We start from the raw sequence: 20,993 nt of genomic DNA on the forward strand, positions 1-20,993 counted from the left end.
CATAATATTAATTTATATGTGTTTGTGTGTGTGTCTGTTAGCATGAATTCAACTGATTTTGATTAAATTCTATACAAATGTCTAAACCTACATTTACTCAAACAAGTTCCCTAACCAGCATGATCAGACTAAGGGTTAAGGGTTCGTATGGGTAAAATTTGTACTACCCCTTTTTGACTCCCAAATTATAATAGTTCTGCAATTTATTTCTTAACTATTTGGTAGAGCTTAAAAAATATATAATTTAGGAAATAGAATTGTTGTACGTTTAATGGTTGTAGAGAACTTACTGTTGTAGTTTGCTTGTTTATGTATGTATTTTGATCAAGTTTATATTTCAATTCACCCCCGCCGCAGCAAACCTGCAGACTTACCGAATTTCCATTTGCCTGTTTTGATTCTCAATTCTCACTTAAATGGATTTATTAAATTACATTAGGTTTTAACGAGTACCTAGGTTTGCTGCTACCAGGGTGTTTAATATATAGCTAATTTGCTGCTATAAAGTGTGTTTTTTAGTATAATATTATTAATAGCTTGGTATAAAATAAATGATTTGGCCAGGTTTGATCAACATATCCATAAATAACCAAACTACAACAGTTTACTTACTCTCCATAAGAATAACATAGGATTTTTAAATTTACAATTTTTTTTTATTTTCTCTACAACCAATAACAGTACAAAAACACTTCAATATACTAAATTATTTGTTTTTTAAGGTCTTTAGTTTTGACTGTCAAAAATTAGATAAACCAATTTTTACCCCATACAGCACCGTTCCCATGGTCCGATCATGCCGGTTCGCGAACTCTTTTAAGTTTATCCCGCCCTACATCTTAAATCCAAATATCATCAAAAGCAGGCAAAAATTACTCTTGTTATTGCGTTTACGGACGTAAATATATTTACACGTATAAAAATTTTAATGAATAGTGTTTTTTGACTTCTTAGGGACATTAAAAAGAAAAAGTATATTGGTCCCGTGTCCAGGTCCCACCTACGGTAATAGCTACTTCCCTATAGGGAAATTTGCTAAAAACACTACTACCTCCCAGCAAAGTTCTAAGTACTAGATAAAATTCATGTTATTTAAATGTAAAACTATCTTGTCAATTTTAAAGGAATATTTTACTGAAAATCCAACCAGATAAATGGAAATTTTCTTAGTCTGCAGGTTAGCTTTGGCAGGGGTATTTTCGGTTAACCGACATTTTGGAATTCTACAAGGTCATTGAAAAGGGTAAAAATAATTAATGTTTCTTGTTAAAGAACTTGTATTGAAGTACTTGTAACTTGTATTGAAGTAATGAATTGATCCTTTTTATAAGCATAAGTTAGTATTAATAGTTTACATCACTTGTCGTGTGTTGTATATATATAGCATAAATACATTTGAAGTGTGATGAGTTTAGGGGCACTCCACTATAAAACCTTACAAATATATACTCCTGGCTTTCACAACAAAATACTCATCGCAAACAGGTCCTTGCCAATGATGAAATGTGCAGGACTAAAACAGACATCAGTAGTCACTTCAGTCAAATATGCCTGCTTAATTTTTGTATTTATTCTTCTCATCATCATCTAAAGTTTTAAGAGCCAATATATCAATCTCAGTCTTGGTCTCATCACCACAAGTACTCACACTATTGGAATATTCTTGAGATTTTCGCAAACTCCAGCTGGGACATAAATGTAGTTTCAACTTTTGTAAAACATCACTTTTGCAAACAAAGAAGAAGAAGATCGCCAGTCCCTGAAATAAATGTGTCAATATAAATATCTGCTGTATGAACATGTTATTTCTTATATGGTCTGGGCTGTATTTTGTTCCTGTGTAGTGAAGTTTTCTTCTATAAAGATTATGCAACTCAATTTAAACCTTTCCTAGTGTAAAATTAAGTGTTCATAAATTCTACTAGATAATCCTTATTAAAAATGCTTTATTTATAAAGGCTATAATTTTGCCAAAAGTGATTATCATCAGGGACACGTTTGTTGTGGCTGGAGGGAGGCTAGTTGCTTCTAGTAGGAAAATTCTCTGGCTGTTCATATTAGGGAGAAGGGTTGTGCAAATAAATTCTGTTTACCTCTGTGTGCCTCTGTTTACAGTTAGGCTTCAATTTTCTTTGCAAATTGATATAAAATAATAAAAATAGTTGCAGGCTCATTATTCTCTAGTGTTCTCTTTATTAGTAATTCACAAATATATATTTTATTTACATTAACATTTAAGCTGTTTCACACTCACAACCAACATAACTTTGTAAAATGCTACTGAGCAATAATTGAACTTAGGTTTATGTCATTAAGAGGAAGACCTTGAAAAAATAAAATTTCAAGGCTTCCCTTTCGAGTGGGCATCAAGGGAATTTCAGGTGGGCAGAACAAAGGCAAAAAGGAACGTAATGATGCAAATGTGCTTGCGAGATTTGTAGACCATATGCTGTATCATCAGCAACAAAGTTTCAATACAAAGTCCAAAGTGTGAAATACTTCGGTAAAGTATTTTCTCGAAAAGGTTGTGTGGACTACAAGTCCAGGACCATATTAGAGCAAACGTAGGTCTGGAAAGCCCTAAAAGAATTGCAACGGTTGCTGGGAATGTTTAATTTTATCAGAAGTTTTATTCCAAAATGGCAGAAATAACGGGAGCGTTTCATAAACTCCAAATTTCACAAACTCCAACGCTTAAAATATTAAATAACCAGAGCGGTTCATAACCTCCAATTTTCATAAGCTCCAAATCTATAACATTCAAATAATCACTGTTTCACAATGTCCAAAATTCACAAACTCCAACGTTAAGATACCAAATAAACAGTGCGGTTCATAATGTCCAAATTTCATAACCTCCAACGGTACAGTCTGAGCCAGAAGTCTCTACAGTGGTTGCCACAGTCAGATAGCAGGCACCGTTCGCCAGCGCTCAACTACTGATTATACGTGCATTTTATGATTGAAGAACATTCAGCTGTGTGACTCAAATATGTGTTAGCACATAATGTGCAAATCAAATTTACATTTTTACATTTTTAATACCTTTAATTCAAGCTTTCAGCTGAGTTTCTTAACTGTTCCGTATCTCAATTAAAAAGCCAATTATTACATTACAAATATCGTAAGAGATTTTTTTACCGAAGAAAAATTTTAAAACATATAAATATGTTTTATAAGTATATTTTCTAATAGCTGTTAAAATTTCATAACGATTACATCAGTTGTTTTTTTTGTCATGTGTAAAAATAGCCCTTTGTTAGAAAAGTGCCGAAAACCTTGTACTTTATTCATTCTACCCACTAAAAGGATGAGTTTAAACTACATAAAAAGGTAGAGACTAACATACATAAACGCAGAAATACATTTTTATAAGTAGGATTTAACTTATACATCATATTGTAGGTATACTGGTCACGTTTCAATAAAAGCTCATACTCGAGTATTTACACTTTTTTACTCACAGCAGTCTCGTTTCTCTTTGCAACTTAATGTGGCTAGTTCAATAATGTTAAAGTTTTGACAAGGTGATAATTTATATTTTGATTTGCCTTTTCAGTGGAGAGCTAAGCACTGTATACCTTTTATTTACCAATAAAAATGCGTAATCACAAACAGTGGAGTCTTTGACTGTCGTATAAAATATTAAGGTATGAAGTTGTTGTTGTAACGATTATTGCATATTCTATTTAAAAATAGTGTTCAATGTAAATAATTCAACAAGTTATTAGATAGGTACCTTTTATAGTTTTTAGATTCTATTTAGCAAATTTCCCTATAAGAAAGTACAGTAGCTATTACCGTAGGTGGCATTGTAAGACCTAGGCCCGGGACCGATTTACTTTTTGATTTTGATTTTGTTAGCGTATTATATATATAGATTTCCGTAGTGGTTAATTATTCATGAGATTTACTTTCTGGAGAGAATTTGTAGAATAGTGTTTTATTAACTGTAAGGGTTTCTGTAATATTATTTATAATATGTTACCTTAAATTATCACTTACATTTCATTACACAGTTTAACTTTAACTAGTCTGAATTTCAATTTTTCAGTGAATATAAATTAAAATGTATGCAGCACTTAGCTCGAATTGATTAGGGGTTTAGGTTGGATAAGAAAAAGTACAGTCCAGCAAAAATTTCGCACCACGGCCTTGCTGGCGTTGCAGTCAAGAGGGAAGCTATCGTCAAGAGGAAACACCATACTTTGCAAAAAAATGTATAGGCCTATTTTTTGTTTTGGTCAGAGAGGTTCTGCCTGTGGCTAAGTTGTAGCCAATAGTTTAATGCATAAAATAGCCTGTATTTTTTAATTGTTTACAAACAATGTTTCTGTAGATTGCTTAAACATGTAGGGCAATTTAGCATTTTGCAACGTGTAGAAAGAAACTACAATCGTACGCGTGCCGTATGGACTAATGTTTAATTACCTAAGGACAAAATAAAAATTAATTTATCTTTTACTGACTTTAAAAAAAAAATGCAAAATCGGCATGTAAACTGCGAACTTAATTAGGCCTTTTACCATCACTAACTTTAACAACAAAACCAAGATACCAGAAAACGCCAAATAAAATTTCAACACAAATCACTAATTTCACTAATTAATTATGGATTCAATATCAAATGGAAAACTCCTGCTTTGTTTTTATTTCAAAAACAGTATAATGAGATGATATATTCTAAACGTTTCTGTAAACATTTGACGCTTACTTTAGTGTTTAATCAATATTTTGTTTAAAGTGGAATGACCTCAACGGCTACTCTGGAACTAACCTGAGAATTAAACTAAAAAAGTTCGTAGAGATAATATATTTTTTCACTAAAGCAATTACTATGACAAGTTCCAGTGAGCGGGATTTATTAATTTTGTTTGGAGAAGGTTTTAACTAGGTACATTCTGTTTCTCAAAGGAAAAGGGGTTAAAATCATATAGACTAGCATGCATAGTATGAATAAAGTACAGGGAAAACCTATAACAGTAATATTTTGAGGTAGTTTCCTTTTCTTTATATGCTTGTCAATGCTGGAGAAACGTAATTTCGTGATTAGTTTCGACAAATGGGTAATCAAACCCTAACCATGCACTGCAGTGGCAAAAATGTTAGACGAGAGCCGTTGATTAGCTTTTTCAAATATAGATGAATATAAACTCGTTAAATGTTTTAAAATAAAATCCATTGAATATAACATGTAATACTATCTAACAACTAAATGGCTAAAGAGGATGAAGAAGCAAATAAATAGGTATTGTAATGTGGTCTCAACCATGGTCTCAACTATGAACCCGCTGAACGTTTTAAATAGGCCTATTTCGATAGAATGTAAAGTCAATCGAACTTTTAGCAGGAATTCCACCACATAAACTTAGAATAAGAGTAGTTTCTATTTTTGTTTATATTATTATGACCAGAACCAAATCTAGGGTAAAGTTTAGTCAAAGGGATGCATTTACACTAATTTAGTTTACCTTTACGAAAGGAGTATAAAAGTAGAAATAATAACTGGGCCAGGTCGCTAATTCAGTGGGTTTTACCAAGAACTTAAATTATCTCCACATCTTTATATGCCTTTTCATATTTCACGAAGACAATTTCCGAAATTACAATCGGGGAAGCATTTATATCAAAGAATTTTGTTAACTATAGACTACCGGTAAGCATTAAAATGCACAAACATACGCCTGTAAATTAAGTTACCATTCTTCGTAATGTAATGACATATTTGATGTAATATAATGATAATTAAATGCTAGAAACTCAGTTTCTATATCCTGTAAACTGATGCTGAGCCGGCCAAACTCCTAGCGCCAATGCCGCGCCAAGCGATTTTATGCCTATTTTTAATCGCTTAAAAATGATACAAGCAGGCTCCGTATCAAAAAAAGCTTCAAATAAAAAATAAAATTCATACTTTGATCTAAAACTTTGCCGCAGAAATTTTTTTCCTGACCAAAAAATAAAAAATTTCCTCGCTTACTACATTTTTCATGTTTTTTATGGTGTTAAAAAACAATCATCTGTTTTAATTTGCCTAAATAAATTATAAAAATTATGTTAAGGTAAAAACTAGCTACATAGTAATGAGCACTGGTTTTTCCAGAAAAATAATATATCAATTTGAAATTTGTATGTTAACAAATAAGTGTAGCAGAGCAGGTTGAGTGAATGTATGTTTGTGTAAAACAGAGAGGTTCATTCGGCCCGTACGCCTCGGTATCCGGCCAATTCGATTGACTTATGGCAGAGACTGTAGGTCGTACGGAACGAGGTGAAGCTTGGAGGGGAATAGTGGTGTGGCGGGGGAAGTGTCGCTATGCGAGGCGACAATCGGCTCGTCTCCTACCCCCACCATGGATTTCCCCGCTTTAGACCGTTCCCGCCGAAAATCTCAGGCTTCACCTCGTTCCGCACGACCTCTACCGTTGGAGCTTATGAAACTTGGAGGTTATGAACCGCTCTGTTTATTTGATATTAAAAGTTGGAGTTTGTGAAATTTGGACATTGTGAAACTGTGCTTATTTGAAAGTTATAGTTTTGGAGTTTATGAAGTTTGGAGGTTATGAAACGCACTGTTTATTTAATATTTTAGACGTTGGAGTTTGTGAAATTTGGACATTATGAACCTCACCCGAAATAACTAGTCCTTTGAGAGAACTGTAACGAAAAGATATAGCGTTTTTGTGGATGCCTAACACGAGGAAGCGTTATCTAAACTGAAGGAGCTGATCAGTAATTCACCGGTTCTTGCTTACTTTGATGATAGTAAGCCAATAGTATTACAGTACAGTGTGATAGCTCTAAATACGGAATGGATTTCCCTATTTCAAAATGGTCATCCTGTAATAATATATATGTAGATCAAAAAGCTTTACAGATACTTTATTCACAAACAGAAAAGGGAATGTTAGGAAGCTGTGAATATGTTGAAAGGTACCATATTGTACTGTATAGAATATTGCAAATAATCATAACGCCAGGCTTCAAAGAATGCATCTTAAGTTGGTTAAGTATGTCCTTTAAGTAAAATATGTACCAGGTAAAGAGATGTATGTTGATGATTGTCTTTCAAGATCATTTTAAAAAGATAAAATTATATGATGATCCTGAACTGTTAAGCCTACGATATATCGCAGCAATCGGATTGCACCAACAAATCGTTGCGATGAATTGGACATTGATGTTCTGTCCATATGCAACGATTTTTTGCCCCAACTTCCTTCGCAATTTGTTGGTCTTTTCTCAGTTGTGATCAACATGGAAGAGATACTATTGTGGTCCCTGTATGTAATTTGTTTGTCAAAAGTAGCGAGAAAGAGATGACGCAAACCAAGAAGTAAGTGGTGTCGTTCTTGGCTTCTCAAGAGTGACAAGCTTTCGCATTTCAGAGTACTGAGAAAGTTGAGAGATGAACCCAACGACTGGCGTACAATTTGAAAATGACAGAAAACTGTCATATGTCATAAGGCTCTATACCGGTTGAGGCTACTCACCAAGAGAACTATGAAGAGGGCACAATTGCACTGGGTTTCGAGCAGATGATCACAGCGATAAGTTGAAACGCTCTCTACACGTTCCAACCTGTCGATCCAACCACGAAATCAAATTTTTCATAAACTTTCCAACCCTGATATATTGCAGCAATCTTCCATCCACACGCTCCGATTATCGTAACGATATTGTTGGTAACGTTCAAATCGCTGCGATATATTGTTCATATGTGAGAAGGTGTGTAGACGGGCCATTAGAAGTTGTTCGTTATTTGAGTAAACATAAGCAAATTTTAGAAACTATAAAATCTGAAATTCGCAGTGTAAAAAAAATGATGAGACCCTCAATAGTGTTGTTAAATATGTTCAAGACAGTTGGCCAGATGATGAGCATACTATTCCAAGCCATGTGACAATTTATCTCCAGTTAAGAGGCTGGTTAACATTTGATGACAGGCTATTGTTTTTAGATCATACAATTGTTTTCCCTGATTGTTCTGAGAAGTAAGATATTAAATCTTCTTCACATATCAGGCTATCATATACGGGTATTGCAAAAATTCAACTTAAAGCCAGAATTACACTTTATTAGCCAAACATTATCGCAATATTGAGCATATCATTAGTAAATGTACTGTGTGTGAGCATTATATGTCTAACAACATCAAGGAACTTATTCCGCATTCAGTACCTATTTGAGAATCTATTGAGAAGGTTGCAGTAACACTGTTTTGAAACTCAGTTTTGTACATAGGTGACTTCCCTTATTCTAGGCATACTACTATGTTCTGTGCCGTGATTTCATCGTAGTAAATCCAGTTTTAATGAACGAGACTGTGAGCTATTTTAATACCTAAAGTGAAAATACAACAAAGGTGACAAGATGATACCTACACATATCGTTCCTTAAATTTTAAATGATTTATTTTGGTAAAAACAACTTTAACTCTTTCAGATTTCCCCAACCTCATTTTCCATCAAACTAATAAGCTATGTTTGACTGAGTCACATCATATAATCGTCGAGATTTGTTACATCTACTGTACTATTACTTACCTGTAAAGTATTGCACAAGTCAGTGACCAGCCAAAATGACTCGGGGCCGCCGATGAGAAAAGATAGAATATCCAAAGTCCAATTAAGACCCATGACTATGAATAGTTTCAGATACAGATAAAACCTGAAACAGTATGTATTTTAAAATTTAAATCACATTGAGTCATTACTGTACCAGTATTCTATAAAGTTTGTTGTGTGACTATAAGTATTTAGAGTCTACCTGGTCTTCAAATTGTCAAAGGTGACTTGTTTTATATTGGGTAAGAGTCATATAGTCTTGGATTGGATCAAGTATCATTAGTTATTTTTAAATATAAAACAATAAGTAGTTGAAAAGTGTGTTATATTTCCAATGATTCTTTTTCTTCAACAATTATTGGAATTATATGCCGAGTGTGTAAGAGGTTTTGATTGTAATTTGTTAACACAATTTACACTAAACTAAATTTTACAATGGTTCCAAACAATAAATACTAACTCACTATTTCAACTAACTACGCTTGGGTTTTTATTTGACTTATGTATTTGTTACTGTGGTAAACAGCTAGGTCTCAGACCCGTTTTTGACCCCGTCAACGCCCTAGGCACATTCAATAGTAGCGCCCCATTGCAATACAGGGTGTCAACCAACCGGGAAAACCAGGGAATCCGTGAATTATGTGTGAGTTTTTTTTACCGAGAATTATGCATGACCTTTGTATTTCTACCTAGAATTTTCAATTTACCACAATCGCGCATGACAACAGTGACGTATCCGTGACAGCAGGAGACGATATTATGTCTACACACCGCCACGAGGGATGGTCAGAATTCTCTGCCATCGCAGAAGACGATGATGATATCTACCTACAGTCAGGAGGGGTGATCAGAATATTGCTGCGATCATGGAAGACCATGGTAATGTCCACTTGACTGCGGGATATTATTAACATTTTGGCGCAATCGCTGGAGACAATTACTATGTTTTCACGTCAGCGGGAATCGATAACGATCTCTAAGGCAGTGATGATCTCCACAAGAGTGCGAGAGGTGATCATCATTTTGCCGCAAGAGCGGGAGGCGATTACTATGTCCACACGAAAACGGGGGACAATATAATGATGTCTACATAGCCGTGGGAGACTGTTACGATCTCTAAGGCGGTGATGATCTCCACAAGAGTGCGGGAGGCAATTATCATTTTGCCGCAATAGCAGGTGGCGATTACTATGTCCACACAAAAGCGGGGGACAATATAATGATCACTATGCTTAGTGGCACAGGATCACTTATTGAATAAAATTGATTATATTACCTGTCCATCAGTGATCCTATTGTGGTCTTAGGCGACCGGTTTCGGGATTAAAATCCCATCATCAGGTGGTTAAAAAATGTCATGTCACTCAAGCTGAGGTCGTCGGTGATCACAAAAGCTCACACATAAAATACGAAAACCCTGAATGACATTATGTACAACGTTACTGGCCAGTGTAGGACACTACGATGCGGCACAGGTAGATGCGTGGTCATGAGTGATAAATAGGATCACTGACGGACAGGTGACATAAACCATTTTATATAATATAATGATGTCTCCACGGCTGCGAGTGGTGATTAGAATTTTGCCTCATTCGCGGTAGACAATGATAATCTCTTCACGACCGCGGAATATGTTCACACAGTATATTGCCGGGAAGACAATAATTATGTCTACAAGACCGCAGAAAGTTGTCAGAATTTTGCTGCAATTGCGGGAGACAATTACGATGTCTACACGGTCGCGTGGGATTATCAGAAGTTTACCTCAATCAGGTGTAAATAGTACTACCAATTTTTTCAAAATTTTTAGCACCCACCAAAAAAGCCAATTACCTCACCCCCCCCCCCCCTGTGCACATGCCTACCGTGCCTATTCGCATTGTTTCTCTAGCAAAGGGGATGTGTAGTGTTAGTGTGGTTAACAGCTATATCTGATGTATAGAATTTTTTTCTTTAGCCAGGAGACGTGTGGTGTCGGTGTGGTAAACAGCTAGGTTTGATGCAAGACATTGTCTCTAGCAATGTAGACGTGTAGTATTAGTGGTAAACAGCTATGTCTGATGTATGGCGTTGTTTCACTAGCCAAGGAGACGTGTAGTGTTGGTGTGGTAAACAGCTAGGTCTGATGTAAGGCATTGTTTCTCTATCCAGGAGACGTTTAGTGTTGGTGTGGTAAACAGCTATGTCTGATGTAAGGCATTGTTTCTCTATCCAGGAGACGTTTAGTGTTGGTGTGGTAAACAGCTATGTCTGATGTAAGGCATTGTTTCTCTATCCAGGAGACGTTTAGTGTTGGTGTGGTAAACAGCTAGGTCTGATGTATGGCATTGTTTCACTAGCCAAGGAGACGTGTAGTGTTGGTGTGGTAAACAGCTAGGTCTGATGTAAGGCATTGTTTCTCTATCCAGGAGACGTTTAGTGTTGGTGTGGTAAACAGCTAGGTCTGATGTATGGTGTTGTTTCACTAGCCAAGGAGACGTGTAGTGTTGGTGTGGTAAACAGCTAGGTCTGATGTAAGGCATTGTTTCTCTATCCAGGAGACTTTTAGTGTTTGTGTGGTAAACAGCTATGTCTGATGTATGGCATTGTTTCGTTATCCAGGAAACGTGCAGTGTTGGTGTGGTAAACAGCTAGGTCTGATGTAAGGCATTGTTTCTCAATCCAGGAGACGTTTAGTGTTGGTGTGGTAAACAGCTAGGTCTGATGTAAGGCATTGTTTCTCTATCCAGGAGACAGCACCATAGACTGAGGGTCCAATTCCCACCTTGATCTGGTCTGGTGTGCAACTCATGAGGAGGTCACCTAATCATGGCACTTAAAAACAATGAAAAAAAACTTACCTGGCAGGATTTTAAAATATTTATGCTCAAGATGAGAAGAAACAGAAACACCCAGTAAAACATGCATAAATTTATTAAATGAATGGTTAATCCACAGAGTGCAAAGAATTAAAATTATGCTCTGACTAATTTTTAAATGAACCAAAGGGTAACGATCGTTAACTATAAACTAATTCAAACGATTGTATTTAATATTCTTATTCTTATTGAGGGGAAATACTCCTATAGGCGCTACAACAATATTTAGTCATTATTTTTTTTGGTTTGTGTAATTTTAATTAACGATATTCAAAATTACTTTTATTATAAAATGCACTAATTGAGTAAAAACTGTTATTACCTGACTTTTTCACGACCCTTCTTGGTGTAAGAGTGTAATGTCAGTGCTGTTGAGACGAACATGTACAAGTTGTGGACTAGTATGACCCCAGAGGGAATGTAGAAGTAGAGCAATGCTGCCTTCCATTCTGGAACAATCACATACATCTCACCTATCTGGTCCCCTCTTCACTCAAGCCATCTTGTTCAAACTTAATATACAGTATTAAATTAGTTTGGAATTACGTTCAATCACAAAACACACAAAACAAACTATTTATACCAGTCTAAAAAATATGTGTAAAACAAAACCCATTCTAGCCATGGTACCTCACCTGGATAAAATCTATCAAGATTAAAGATATAAATTGTTTAAATCCTTCAATCACCTCTATCTTGGTAAAGTTAACGTCAAATACCAACCTGCAAACCAGCACTTGGCTTTGCCAAAGTCTGGCTTGATGATGGAGTCAGGGATGCTTGGAGCTAAGTCTATAGCAACCGAGATAGTTACAATAACTAGTGGCATTCCCCAGGCATACAGGGAGTACAACAGGAACTTCTTATGATCCATTCCTTTTTTACCCCATCTGGCAGGTCTTCGTCCACTAAAAAATACTGTGTGTAAGAAATGTTACGACCCCTGACTGTGGTTAGATACACTATTACTATAGCATGTTATAATTGTGGTTAGTGCCTTTGCACAAAAGCGTATACATTAATTAAATCAATCATGTAAAGAAAGCACAAATTTATATTTTGAAAAGTTGAAACTGGTCTTTTTTATTCAATATTATAGAGCTGGGTAGAATTAACAGTTTGAGGTGGTGATGTAGATATTGATATGATATTAGGTAAATTTATCATTATTTAGTTTTTTTGTTTTAGGCTAGCCAAGAGCAAGAAAGAAGAAGTGCCCCATCTTGGCCTGTGTAAATAAAGAGTTTTTAATTCTGTCCCAGAACTCATTGTGCATTTTGAGGGATTTTTAAAATTATTAAAGAAACTTGTTCTTTACTGGCACTTTACAGAAATGTTTCATAGTTTTCATAGTCCACATTATGTTACACTGAGTGAGATTTTGAAATAATTTTACATAGCAGCAGCTATAAACACTGGTAAACATTTCACAATTTTTCACCAGTACAGTACTAGTGAGCAAAATACTCATCAAAGAGAGCAAATCTCAGTGTTCCATTAGTATATTTCTTACTATATACCACAGGGGTTGGGGAGCGAGCTGTTCTAGAGGCTTGACACTTCGGTCCATGAGGTCCCGGGTTTAAATCCCGCCAAATCATCACTGGATTTATCTAAGTGGTAACGCCGCAACCCGTAGGTCTAGCCTGAAGTATGTAATGTGAAAAACAATCCCAGGCTCATCATCATAGGAAAAAATTATATATACCCTTTATCCCAGGAAGCATAAAAAAAGTAATTATTCAAAAGAACAAATTGCTTAGCAGTAGACAACTATTATAAGTCACCCTTGATATCATTTTTACTTTCTCCCACTCCCACCATAGTATATGGAGAAAGTATTGTTTTCGTCAAAATTTTCGAGTTTGAGTTTTGAGTGGATATATTCGTTTTGGGTCCCCCTGGACACAAAAAAGTGGTTTTCGAAGTGATGTCTGTGTGTGTGTGTATGTGTGTGTGTGTGTGTGTGGGTGTGTGTCTGGATGTGTACAGAGCTAGAGACTACACCTGTGGTCCGATTTCGATAAAATTTGGTATGTAGGTTCTAATCCATGGTATCTCGAGGAGTTTTTTCATTTTTTTAAAATTTTGATTTTTAATGGGGATTTTCCCATAAAAACCCATAAAAAACCGGAAAAATCGGATCTTCTAAAAAATGGCCCGAACGATTTTGATAAAAATTTAGTATGTTGTAGCCCTTTAAATTCTGAACAAAATGGTACAAACCCCATTTCTATAAAAATTACGGTTCAAAAGTTATGGTAAGTTATGTTATTTTCCCATAAAAACCCCATAAAATAACAAAAAATAGGATTTTTTACAAAAATCCGGTTTTTTATTTAACATAGTATGTTATGGTCCTTACAATTTTGATAGTTTTTTTCATTTTTTAGAAATTTTTATTTTTAATGGGGATTTGCCCATAAAACCCCATAAAATAACGGAAAAACAGGATTTTCCCAAAAATGGCCTGAACGATTTTGATAAAAATTTTGTATATTATAGTCCTTTATATTCTGAACAAAATGGTACCAATCCCACTTCTGTAAAAATTACGGTTCGAAAGTTATTGTAAATTATGTTATTTTCCCATAAAAACCCCATAAAATAACGGAAAAATCGGATTTTCCCAAAATTGGCTCGAACAATTTTGATAAAAATTTAGTATGTTAGTCCTTTAAATTCTGAACAAAATTTTTCAAATCTCATTTCCGTATATTTACTCTCACCGCTTACACATGATGAAGGTTGTTGACAAACTTATGGGAGAAAGTATGTGTCAGAATGCTGATACCGTTTATTTGTTATGGACTTGATTTGGGTAAGCATTGCTCAAACAAAATTTAGTTTCATTTGCTTCAATTGTAAAACAATATTGTATTAGTGAAAATTGCAGACTAGTAGAACTGTGGTGTACTAAACCCATGTCTATGAGAGAAGTAATTACTTGTGATATTAGTAATAGTATTCTGTCAGGCAATGTACTGGAAAGGGCTCTGTACAGTTCTGTGTTATTACTGATTGTATAGTACTTTTTACAAACCTATGTGTAAGTTATATAGGTACTTAAATCCTCTACAGTGAGTTGTTGTCGATTAAAAAAGTAGGAGAATGTATGAATTTTAATTTATTTTAAACATTTTTGTGCATATATTTGGTACATGGAACTATACATTGTGATTGTTCTCATTGCACTCATGGATACTGTGTACTGTTTTGGACGATGGGTAGCAAATTATAAGGTTTTCATCTATGTATTATAAAATTGAGGAGGTGTCTGTCTGTCTGTCTTCGACTAAAATACTGAACTGATACAGCCAAAATTAAGCACAAAGATGGTCCCCATATCTAGGAATGTCATAGGCCTATTCACTTCCCTGAGTTCCTTCCGGGCTACGCCCGATCCATTAGCCTCGAAGGACTCTTAAGGGTTAAGATGTTTTACTATTTCATACAATGGACTTGAGGAACCAAAATTTATTCAGCCTTCTACAGCCCCTCCCCGTTGCAAAGTATGGGTATAGCCAAGGCATAGCGGCTAGTTAATACATAAAATCAATGTAAATAATTATATTTTAACTTAACTTACCTGAATGACCACCAGATATCAAAAGACATGACGTTTAACCAGAAAGAGCCAGCCAAGAACGTGAACTGAATCATAAAAGCTGAAAATTAAAATGCATTGTCAATTCTGTTCAATATGAAATGTAAAATAAAAATTTTCTTTTTTTTAGAATTCGAGTAATATTGTTTAATAATCTCATGTACAGCGCTAGAGATTGAAAGATTGACTGGTCCGCTTTTATAAATTAGCCTGGGCTCCTAGAAGTTTTGGGTTTGTTGAGGGCGGGAAAGTAACAGAAAATATTTATGACTCATCACTGCCACTACTTTCATTTTTCTACTTGTTTTTATTAATGCCATTTTTTCATTACTCAATGTCTGTTCCTTTTGTTCAATCGCGTGAGAAACATTTTTCAGTTAGCTAATGAATAAGGCTATTGTCATGTTTTTGGATCTGATCCTTTAATTTACACTGCTAAATCACATTCTGGCCACTCAGAGAAACCTATGAGATTATCGAACAACCAAGTGGCAGTTAATTCAAATGGAGGGTGAAAAAATATTTTTGAATATGAAAAATTATACAAAAAGTCCCTAAAATAAAATAGTAGTTTGTGAATTAAAAACATTGAAGCATATTGTGTACCGAAAGTGATGTAACACTATTAATAAACGTTGATAATGCCAGTAACTAGTGTGCTAAACATATAGGAAAATCCAATCATGTAAAGTATATTAAAAGTTAAACATGTTTTTTACATCTTAAACAATAAAAAAATCAATTGGATTCAATACGTTTTGAAAACTAATCCATTTTAATTTGTTAAACCAAAGATTACACATGTGCCATTGTTCGTTTATTCATATCAAAGGGGGGAGGGTCTTGCTTGGGCCCATAGCGTGTCACGTTGGCTTGAAGATGGAACATTCTCTGTCAGGGCTGATGTGCCACCGGTGAGGAGCTTGATGGAGGAGACCAACGACCATCGTAGAAGATAGAGTATATAAGTTAGTTATTTATGGGTTACACCTCATACCAGACATTTTGCTATTTGTGTTTTATTTAGGAAAAAATGGTGTATAAACATTTCATTTTGCATTCAAAGGATATGGAAAACATAAAGTTAACAAATTCAACCAGTGAATAATCCTTGGGGCTCCAAACTGTTTTAAAGTTATTGAATAGCAGGGTTAATGTTTAATCTGTTGAGAGCACAATAAAATGAATGATAATACAGTTGGCTTTTGCTTTTGTAATACAGTAACAACTTTATATTTTGCACTATCGGCCCCCAAAACAGTTATCATAACAATTCCTCCTGGGTCTTTGTCAGAGGCATTTGAAATTATAGTCAAACACTATAAACAACTTGAATTACAACACTATTAGGTGAAAGTGGTTCAAATCCAAAGAATTGTTGATAATGTGCTGGTGGATTGAACCTGCCCCCCTCACACTGACATCACCACCATGGCAACACACGCAATATTCTTTTCATATTCACACTTGTTTGAAATATTCCACGTTTGAATATTTACTTGCAATAATTTTATTTTATTGAGCGGAGCGAATCGAAGCTTTTTGGGATCGACTTTAATGCAAACTTTCTAACACATTAACTCAATAACGGCTGAACATATTTTAGTCAATCTTACCAAAGTTGTTTTGTCAAAGGTTTAGAAGGTTTAGACGAAACTAATTTCGATTTTTGATTACGCCTATATAGTTTAAAAGTAACTCAAAGTTTTTAAATTTAACATTAGCCTTATGGGGTAACATGATAGTTACAGAATAACGACGTACATGTAAACAAAACAAAGAATCGTAGCATATGTTAAAACCAAGCCACGACCTAAACACAGTACAAAGAAAAAAAATCTGATGATGACCATTGATCAAATAATACAGAGAAAGTCTTAATGTAAACATTAAGTAGCATCTAAGTCGAAATTTTGAAACGACCACTGATCGAATAGGTACAGTATTTTACAGATTTTATTTACGTAGGTAAGTAAAGTTATAACAAATAACATTGATCTTATGTTATCTAAATAGGCTATTATGGACATGCTTTCTTATTATTTACTTTGAAATATTTTTGATATCATCGTGCTGTCAACACACTTGTATTGATTGTTGTGTTGGCAACGACTTGAGGTATATTATTGCCCAAGAAGGATGATTTTTTGTGTGTATTTTGTGTATTTTTTGCGTTTTTGTTTTACAGGAAAATACCGAATTCACATTAGAGCGTCATATTAAGGATAATTTCAGAATGCATTCTCAAAAAATGCCTGATATTTGTAAAAAATGAAGACGAACAATAAACACCCGAAACGCACGAAAAACTACTTCCTGCAATGTTTTGAGATAGTTGAATGTAGAACACTTGCTTGAAAACAGCTTTTCATAATTATGTTAAATGTACAAAATTTTTGAAAACAAACCTCATAAGAAATGGTGACAGCTATTCGTGTAATTCTCTCAAAGTAGGAAAGTCTTTAAAAAGTTGCATCTGCTAATCGTATGGATCCATGCAGGATTATTTCTGCCTGAATTGCAAAATCTGGCCAAGATTGAGAAAATTTCGATTGGGTTAGGTTCGAGGTCGGGTTCAACCAGAACTGTATAGGTTCACCAGATTACATTAGCAATCAAACACAGGAAAAATATCGATATACAAAGGAAATGTATGTAATGTCCACATCTTTACTTATAAAACTTGTTGTAGATGTTGATAGTTCTTAGCGAAACTGATAATTTAAATTGATGAAATATTTGTATTTTCTATTATATCCATAAAGGTTTGTATTTATTGCTTTATAAAAAAAGAAACATAATTGCTCCGCTCAACTGGCTTTCACTGATATGAAAGCAATCCTAGTATAACCTTTTTAGCTAACTCCATTTTCATGATCATTAGATCTTTGAGAGTCCAGACTGTAAATTCTGGTCAAACCAAGAAAATCAAAAACATGTAAGTAAAATTGTTTACTTACTCATGAATTTGAACAGAGGGTGTTTTTGGCCTCTGGGGACCTCAAAACAAAAAAGTAAATCGGTCCTGGGTCCAGGTCTTACTATGAGTACCACGGTAACAGCTTATTCCCTATAAGGGATAGAAGACTTTAGAATTTAATATTATCTTTAAAAATTCAATTATCTAAGATGGGGACGCCACTATGTGCGTATTTTAACCCAAATATGAGTGAAGGATGAGTGGCGCGATCTAGTGACTAAGGTTGACATGTACCTTAATATTTATGTTTAAGAAATTAAAGTAGCATTGAGTCAATATTTTCTACCCACTGCCTGCAATGGTTTTGAGGTTTATACGTTAGGCCTTTGTCATTTTCACAATGGATAAATTTTGTAGTGTTAGTAAAATGTGTCATTTGATTTCTCACATTAGAGTGCCAATGTCAGTTTTCTCAGTTTTGGAAAACATTTTAAGGTGTGGTGTATTTATTCTTGAGGGTTATACTTTTCCTAGTATATTATGTGGATTTCCAACATGCGAGTTGTAAAATCAATCTTTAAGTCAGTTTTCATTAAGTTGTTAAGAGTACCTACTTAAAGCCTAGCCGTGCTAATTCCTAAACAAATACCGTACAATACTACAAATAAAATATCTAATTTCTGATCTGATAGCGTCCTAGATTTTCAAATTACAATCACTTTAGTATTTAAAAAAATATTTTGGGATGATAAATAATTCTGTTTAAAATTAAACCAAGATGACCGCTACATCAAAATTCTTAAGTTATATTAACAACAATATTTTGAACAATAGTCAAGTCAAACCAAGCACAAAATGTAAAAAAAACTTACCTATAAACACACACCAGCAGTCTTCTAAAACACCCCCCTTGAGGTAAGCTATTGTAAGGCCGATGTAGGTCAACAGCAAACAAGTACATTGACACACCAAGCACTTGCCATGGAGGTTCCGTAGGGCCGGCAGTATAGAGTACACTACGATAGTGATCAATAGACAGGGCATAGAGATAATCATTCCCAGGGGATACAACAACTGCTGTGCTCTCGTCACCTCATCCCCTGCAGAATCAGGGAGACATACAAACGTCCGGATCTCGTCACTTCCATTCATAGACTCCAGGCAGTAGTTGGATACCTCCAGGTGATCACTGTCCATGAAGTTGATTCTACCGTCGACCAGCAGATAGTGTTGGTCTCCCTCGTCCTCCGGATCCAATATGTATTTGCCGGGACTACACACGTCTCCGTAGAGCAGGCGGAAGTGGTCTCGGTCGACATCCACTCGTTTTCCAGGCGCTTCGTGTACAGGGAGAGAAAAATTTTCGAACGGGGAGGGCTCCGGATTGTGCACACATTTAGCGCGACTCCCGGGGACTCGGACATAATACTCGTCTTTATCACAACACTTCCTGACACAAGGGTGTAACATACACAAACAGCCACGATGAGTACCGTTCAGGGTAAAGTGGTGACCCGAGGGGTAGAGATCGCCGTCGTTCTCTATTGAGCCGTTCTCGTGGAAGATCGGGTTGGAGAGAGCTACACTGTGATTCTCGTGGCAAGGAGTATCCAGCGGTCGGTTGGCTCTTATGTGAAACACCAAAGGTACACCAACGACGGCGATCAGGAAAAGGAAACAACAAACTGCGATGGAGACTCGACCCATTCTCTGGCAACAAACTCCGCTCCGTCCTGTGTTGCCTGGCACACTGCACTGAAGTAAGCACTGTAGGCTACTGTACTGTGGTGTGGTAAGTAGGAGCCGGAGAACTGAGAAGTGACATTTTATCACCACTCAATGACGCATGCGTAAACGAAGCCCGTATACTCGCGGCCGCTTGGCGCTCTATTAAACCGCAATCTAACAAACATCCGACGTGCTGATGTTAACTAATAAGACCAAGATTAGTCAAAACATCACTATCAGTTAGTTCGTTATTTAAGCTTCAGCTACATGTTTCAGTTATCTATTTTTAACTCAGCAGCCAGGTTGTTATACATCTAAGAATGCATGTGAATCGCATTCAATTATCAACTCTCCGAATACAAACGAATTACATCGAGGACATCTCCTTCATCCGATTCCTTTTCATTGGACTCAATAATTAAAATGATCCATTTTAAGACAGTACAACTCTTCCCCCATAAAATAGAATTAACTTTTAGACGCTGTAAAGTAAGTTACCGTATAATTTTGTTGCCTATTGTAGCGCATGTGGACTCACATAGATTAAACATACTCCCTTTTTAGCGAATTTCCCTATAGGGAAGTAGCTATTACCGTAGGTGGCACGGTAAGACCTAGACCCGGGACCGATTTACATTTTCATTTTGATGTCCCCAGAGGCCAAAAACACCATTCGTTCAAATTTTTATATATGTATACGTCCGTGAACGCGATAACTTGAGTAATTTTTGTCCGATTTTGATGAAATTTGGTTTAAAGGTGTAAAGCGGGATAAACTTGAATGAGTTTGCGAACCAGCACGATAAGACCATGGGAACGGGGCTTTACGGGGGGTTTTATGGGGTAAAAATTGGTTTTTCTCACTTTTGACAGTCAAAACACAAAATTTCCCAATTTCTCTTTAGACCTTTTTAAAGAGCTTAAAAAACAAATAATTTAGTATATAAAAGTATTTTTGTTCGATTATTAGTAACGGAGAAAATAAAAAAAATTGTAAATTTAAAATTCCCATGTTATTCTTATGGAGAATATTGTCAAATGTTGTAGTTTGCTTGTTTATGGATATATTTTGATCAAACTTGGCAAATGTATTTATTTTGTACTAAGCTATCAATATTTTACTCAAAAACACACTTTATTAGTTTCCTTGTAGCAGCAAACCTAGGTACTCGTTAAACCTAATGTTATTAAAATATATTTAACTGAAAATCAATTGAGACAAATGGAAATTCGCTTAGTCGGCAGGTTTGCTGCGGCGGGGGTATTTAGTTAGTCTATTATACTACTAACCTACTTGTAAAAAAACCTACTTT

At 35.3% G+C, this 20,993-nt stretch overlaps 2 protein-coding genes across 2 annotated transcripts in view; one reads left to right on the forward strand and one right to left on the reverse strand.

Annotated features, from left to right (window-relative positions):
* The window catches only part of LOC129005834 (geminin-like), a 43,890-nt gene extending 31,176 nt beyond the window's left edge, over window positions 1-12,714 (forward strand). The window contains exon 6 of the mRNA XM_054434848.1: window positions 12,614-12,714. The gene's annotated coding sequence lies outside the window, so the exon portion shown is untranslated. The remainder of the gene's footprint in view (window positions 1-12,613) is intronic.
* LOC129005833 (probable G-protein coupled receptor Mth-like 3) lies at window positions 781-19,747 on the reverse strand. Its single transcript, XM_054434846.1, has 6 exons — window positions 18,825-19,747; window positions 15,015-15,093; window positions 12,149-12,333; window positions 11,748-11,874; window positions 8,547-8,670; window positions 781-1,759 (listed from the first exon to the last, which is right to left on the reverse strand). The coding sequence occupies exons 1-6, from the start codon at window positions 19,657-19,659 to the stop codon at window positions 1,556-1,558; spliced, it is 1,554 nt and encodes a 517-aa protein (XP_054290821.1). The 5' UTR covers window positions 19,660-19,747; the 3' UTR covers window positions 781-1,555.
* Window positions 19,748-20,993: the final 1,246 nt, after the last annotated feature.

This window comes from Macrosteles quadrilineatus, unplaced genomic scaffold (genome assembly GCF_028750875.1).
Source record: "Macrosteles quadrilineatus isolate MER2022 unplaced genomic scaffold, UCM_ALF_1.0 Scaffold_36__1_contigs__length_1205136, whole genome shotgun sequence".
Classification (NCBI taxonomy): domain Eukaryota; kingdom Metazoa; phylum Arthropoda; class Insecta; order Hemiptera; family Cicadellidae; genus Macrosteles; species Macrosteles quadrilineatus.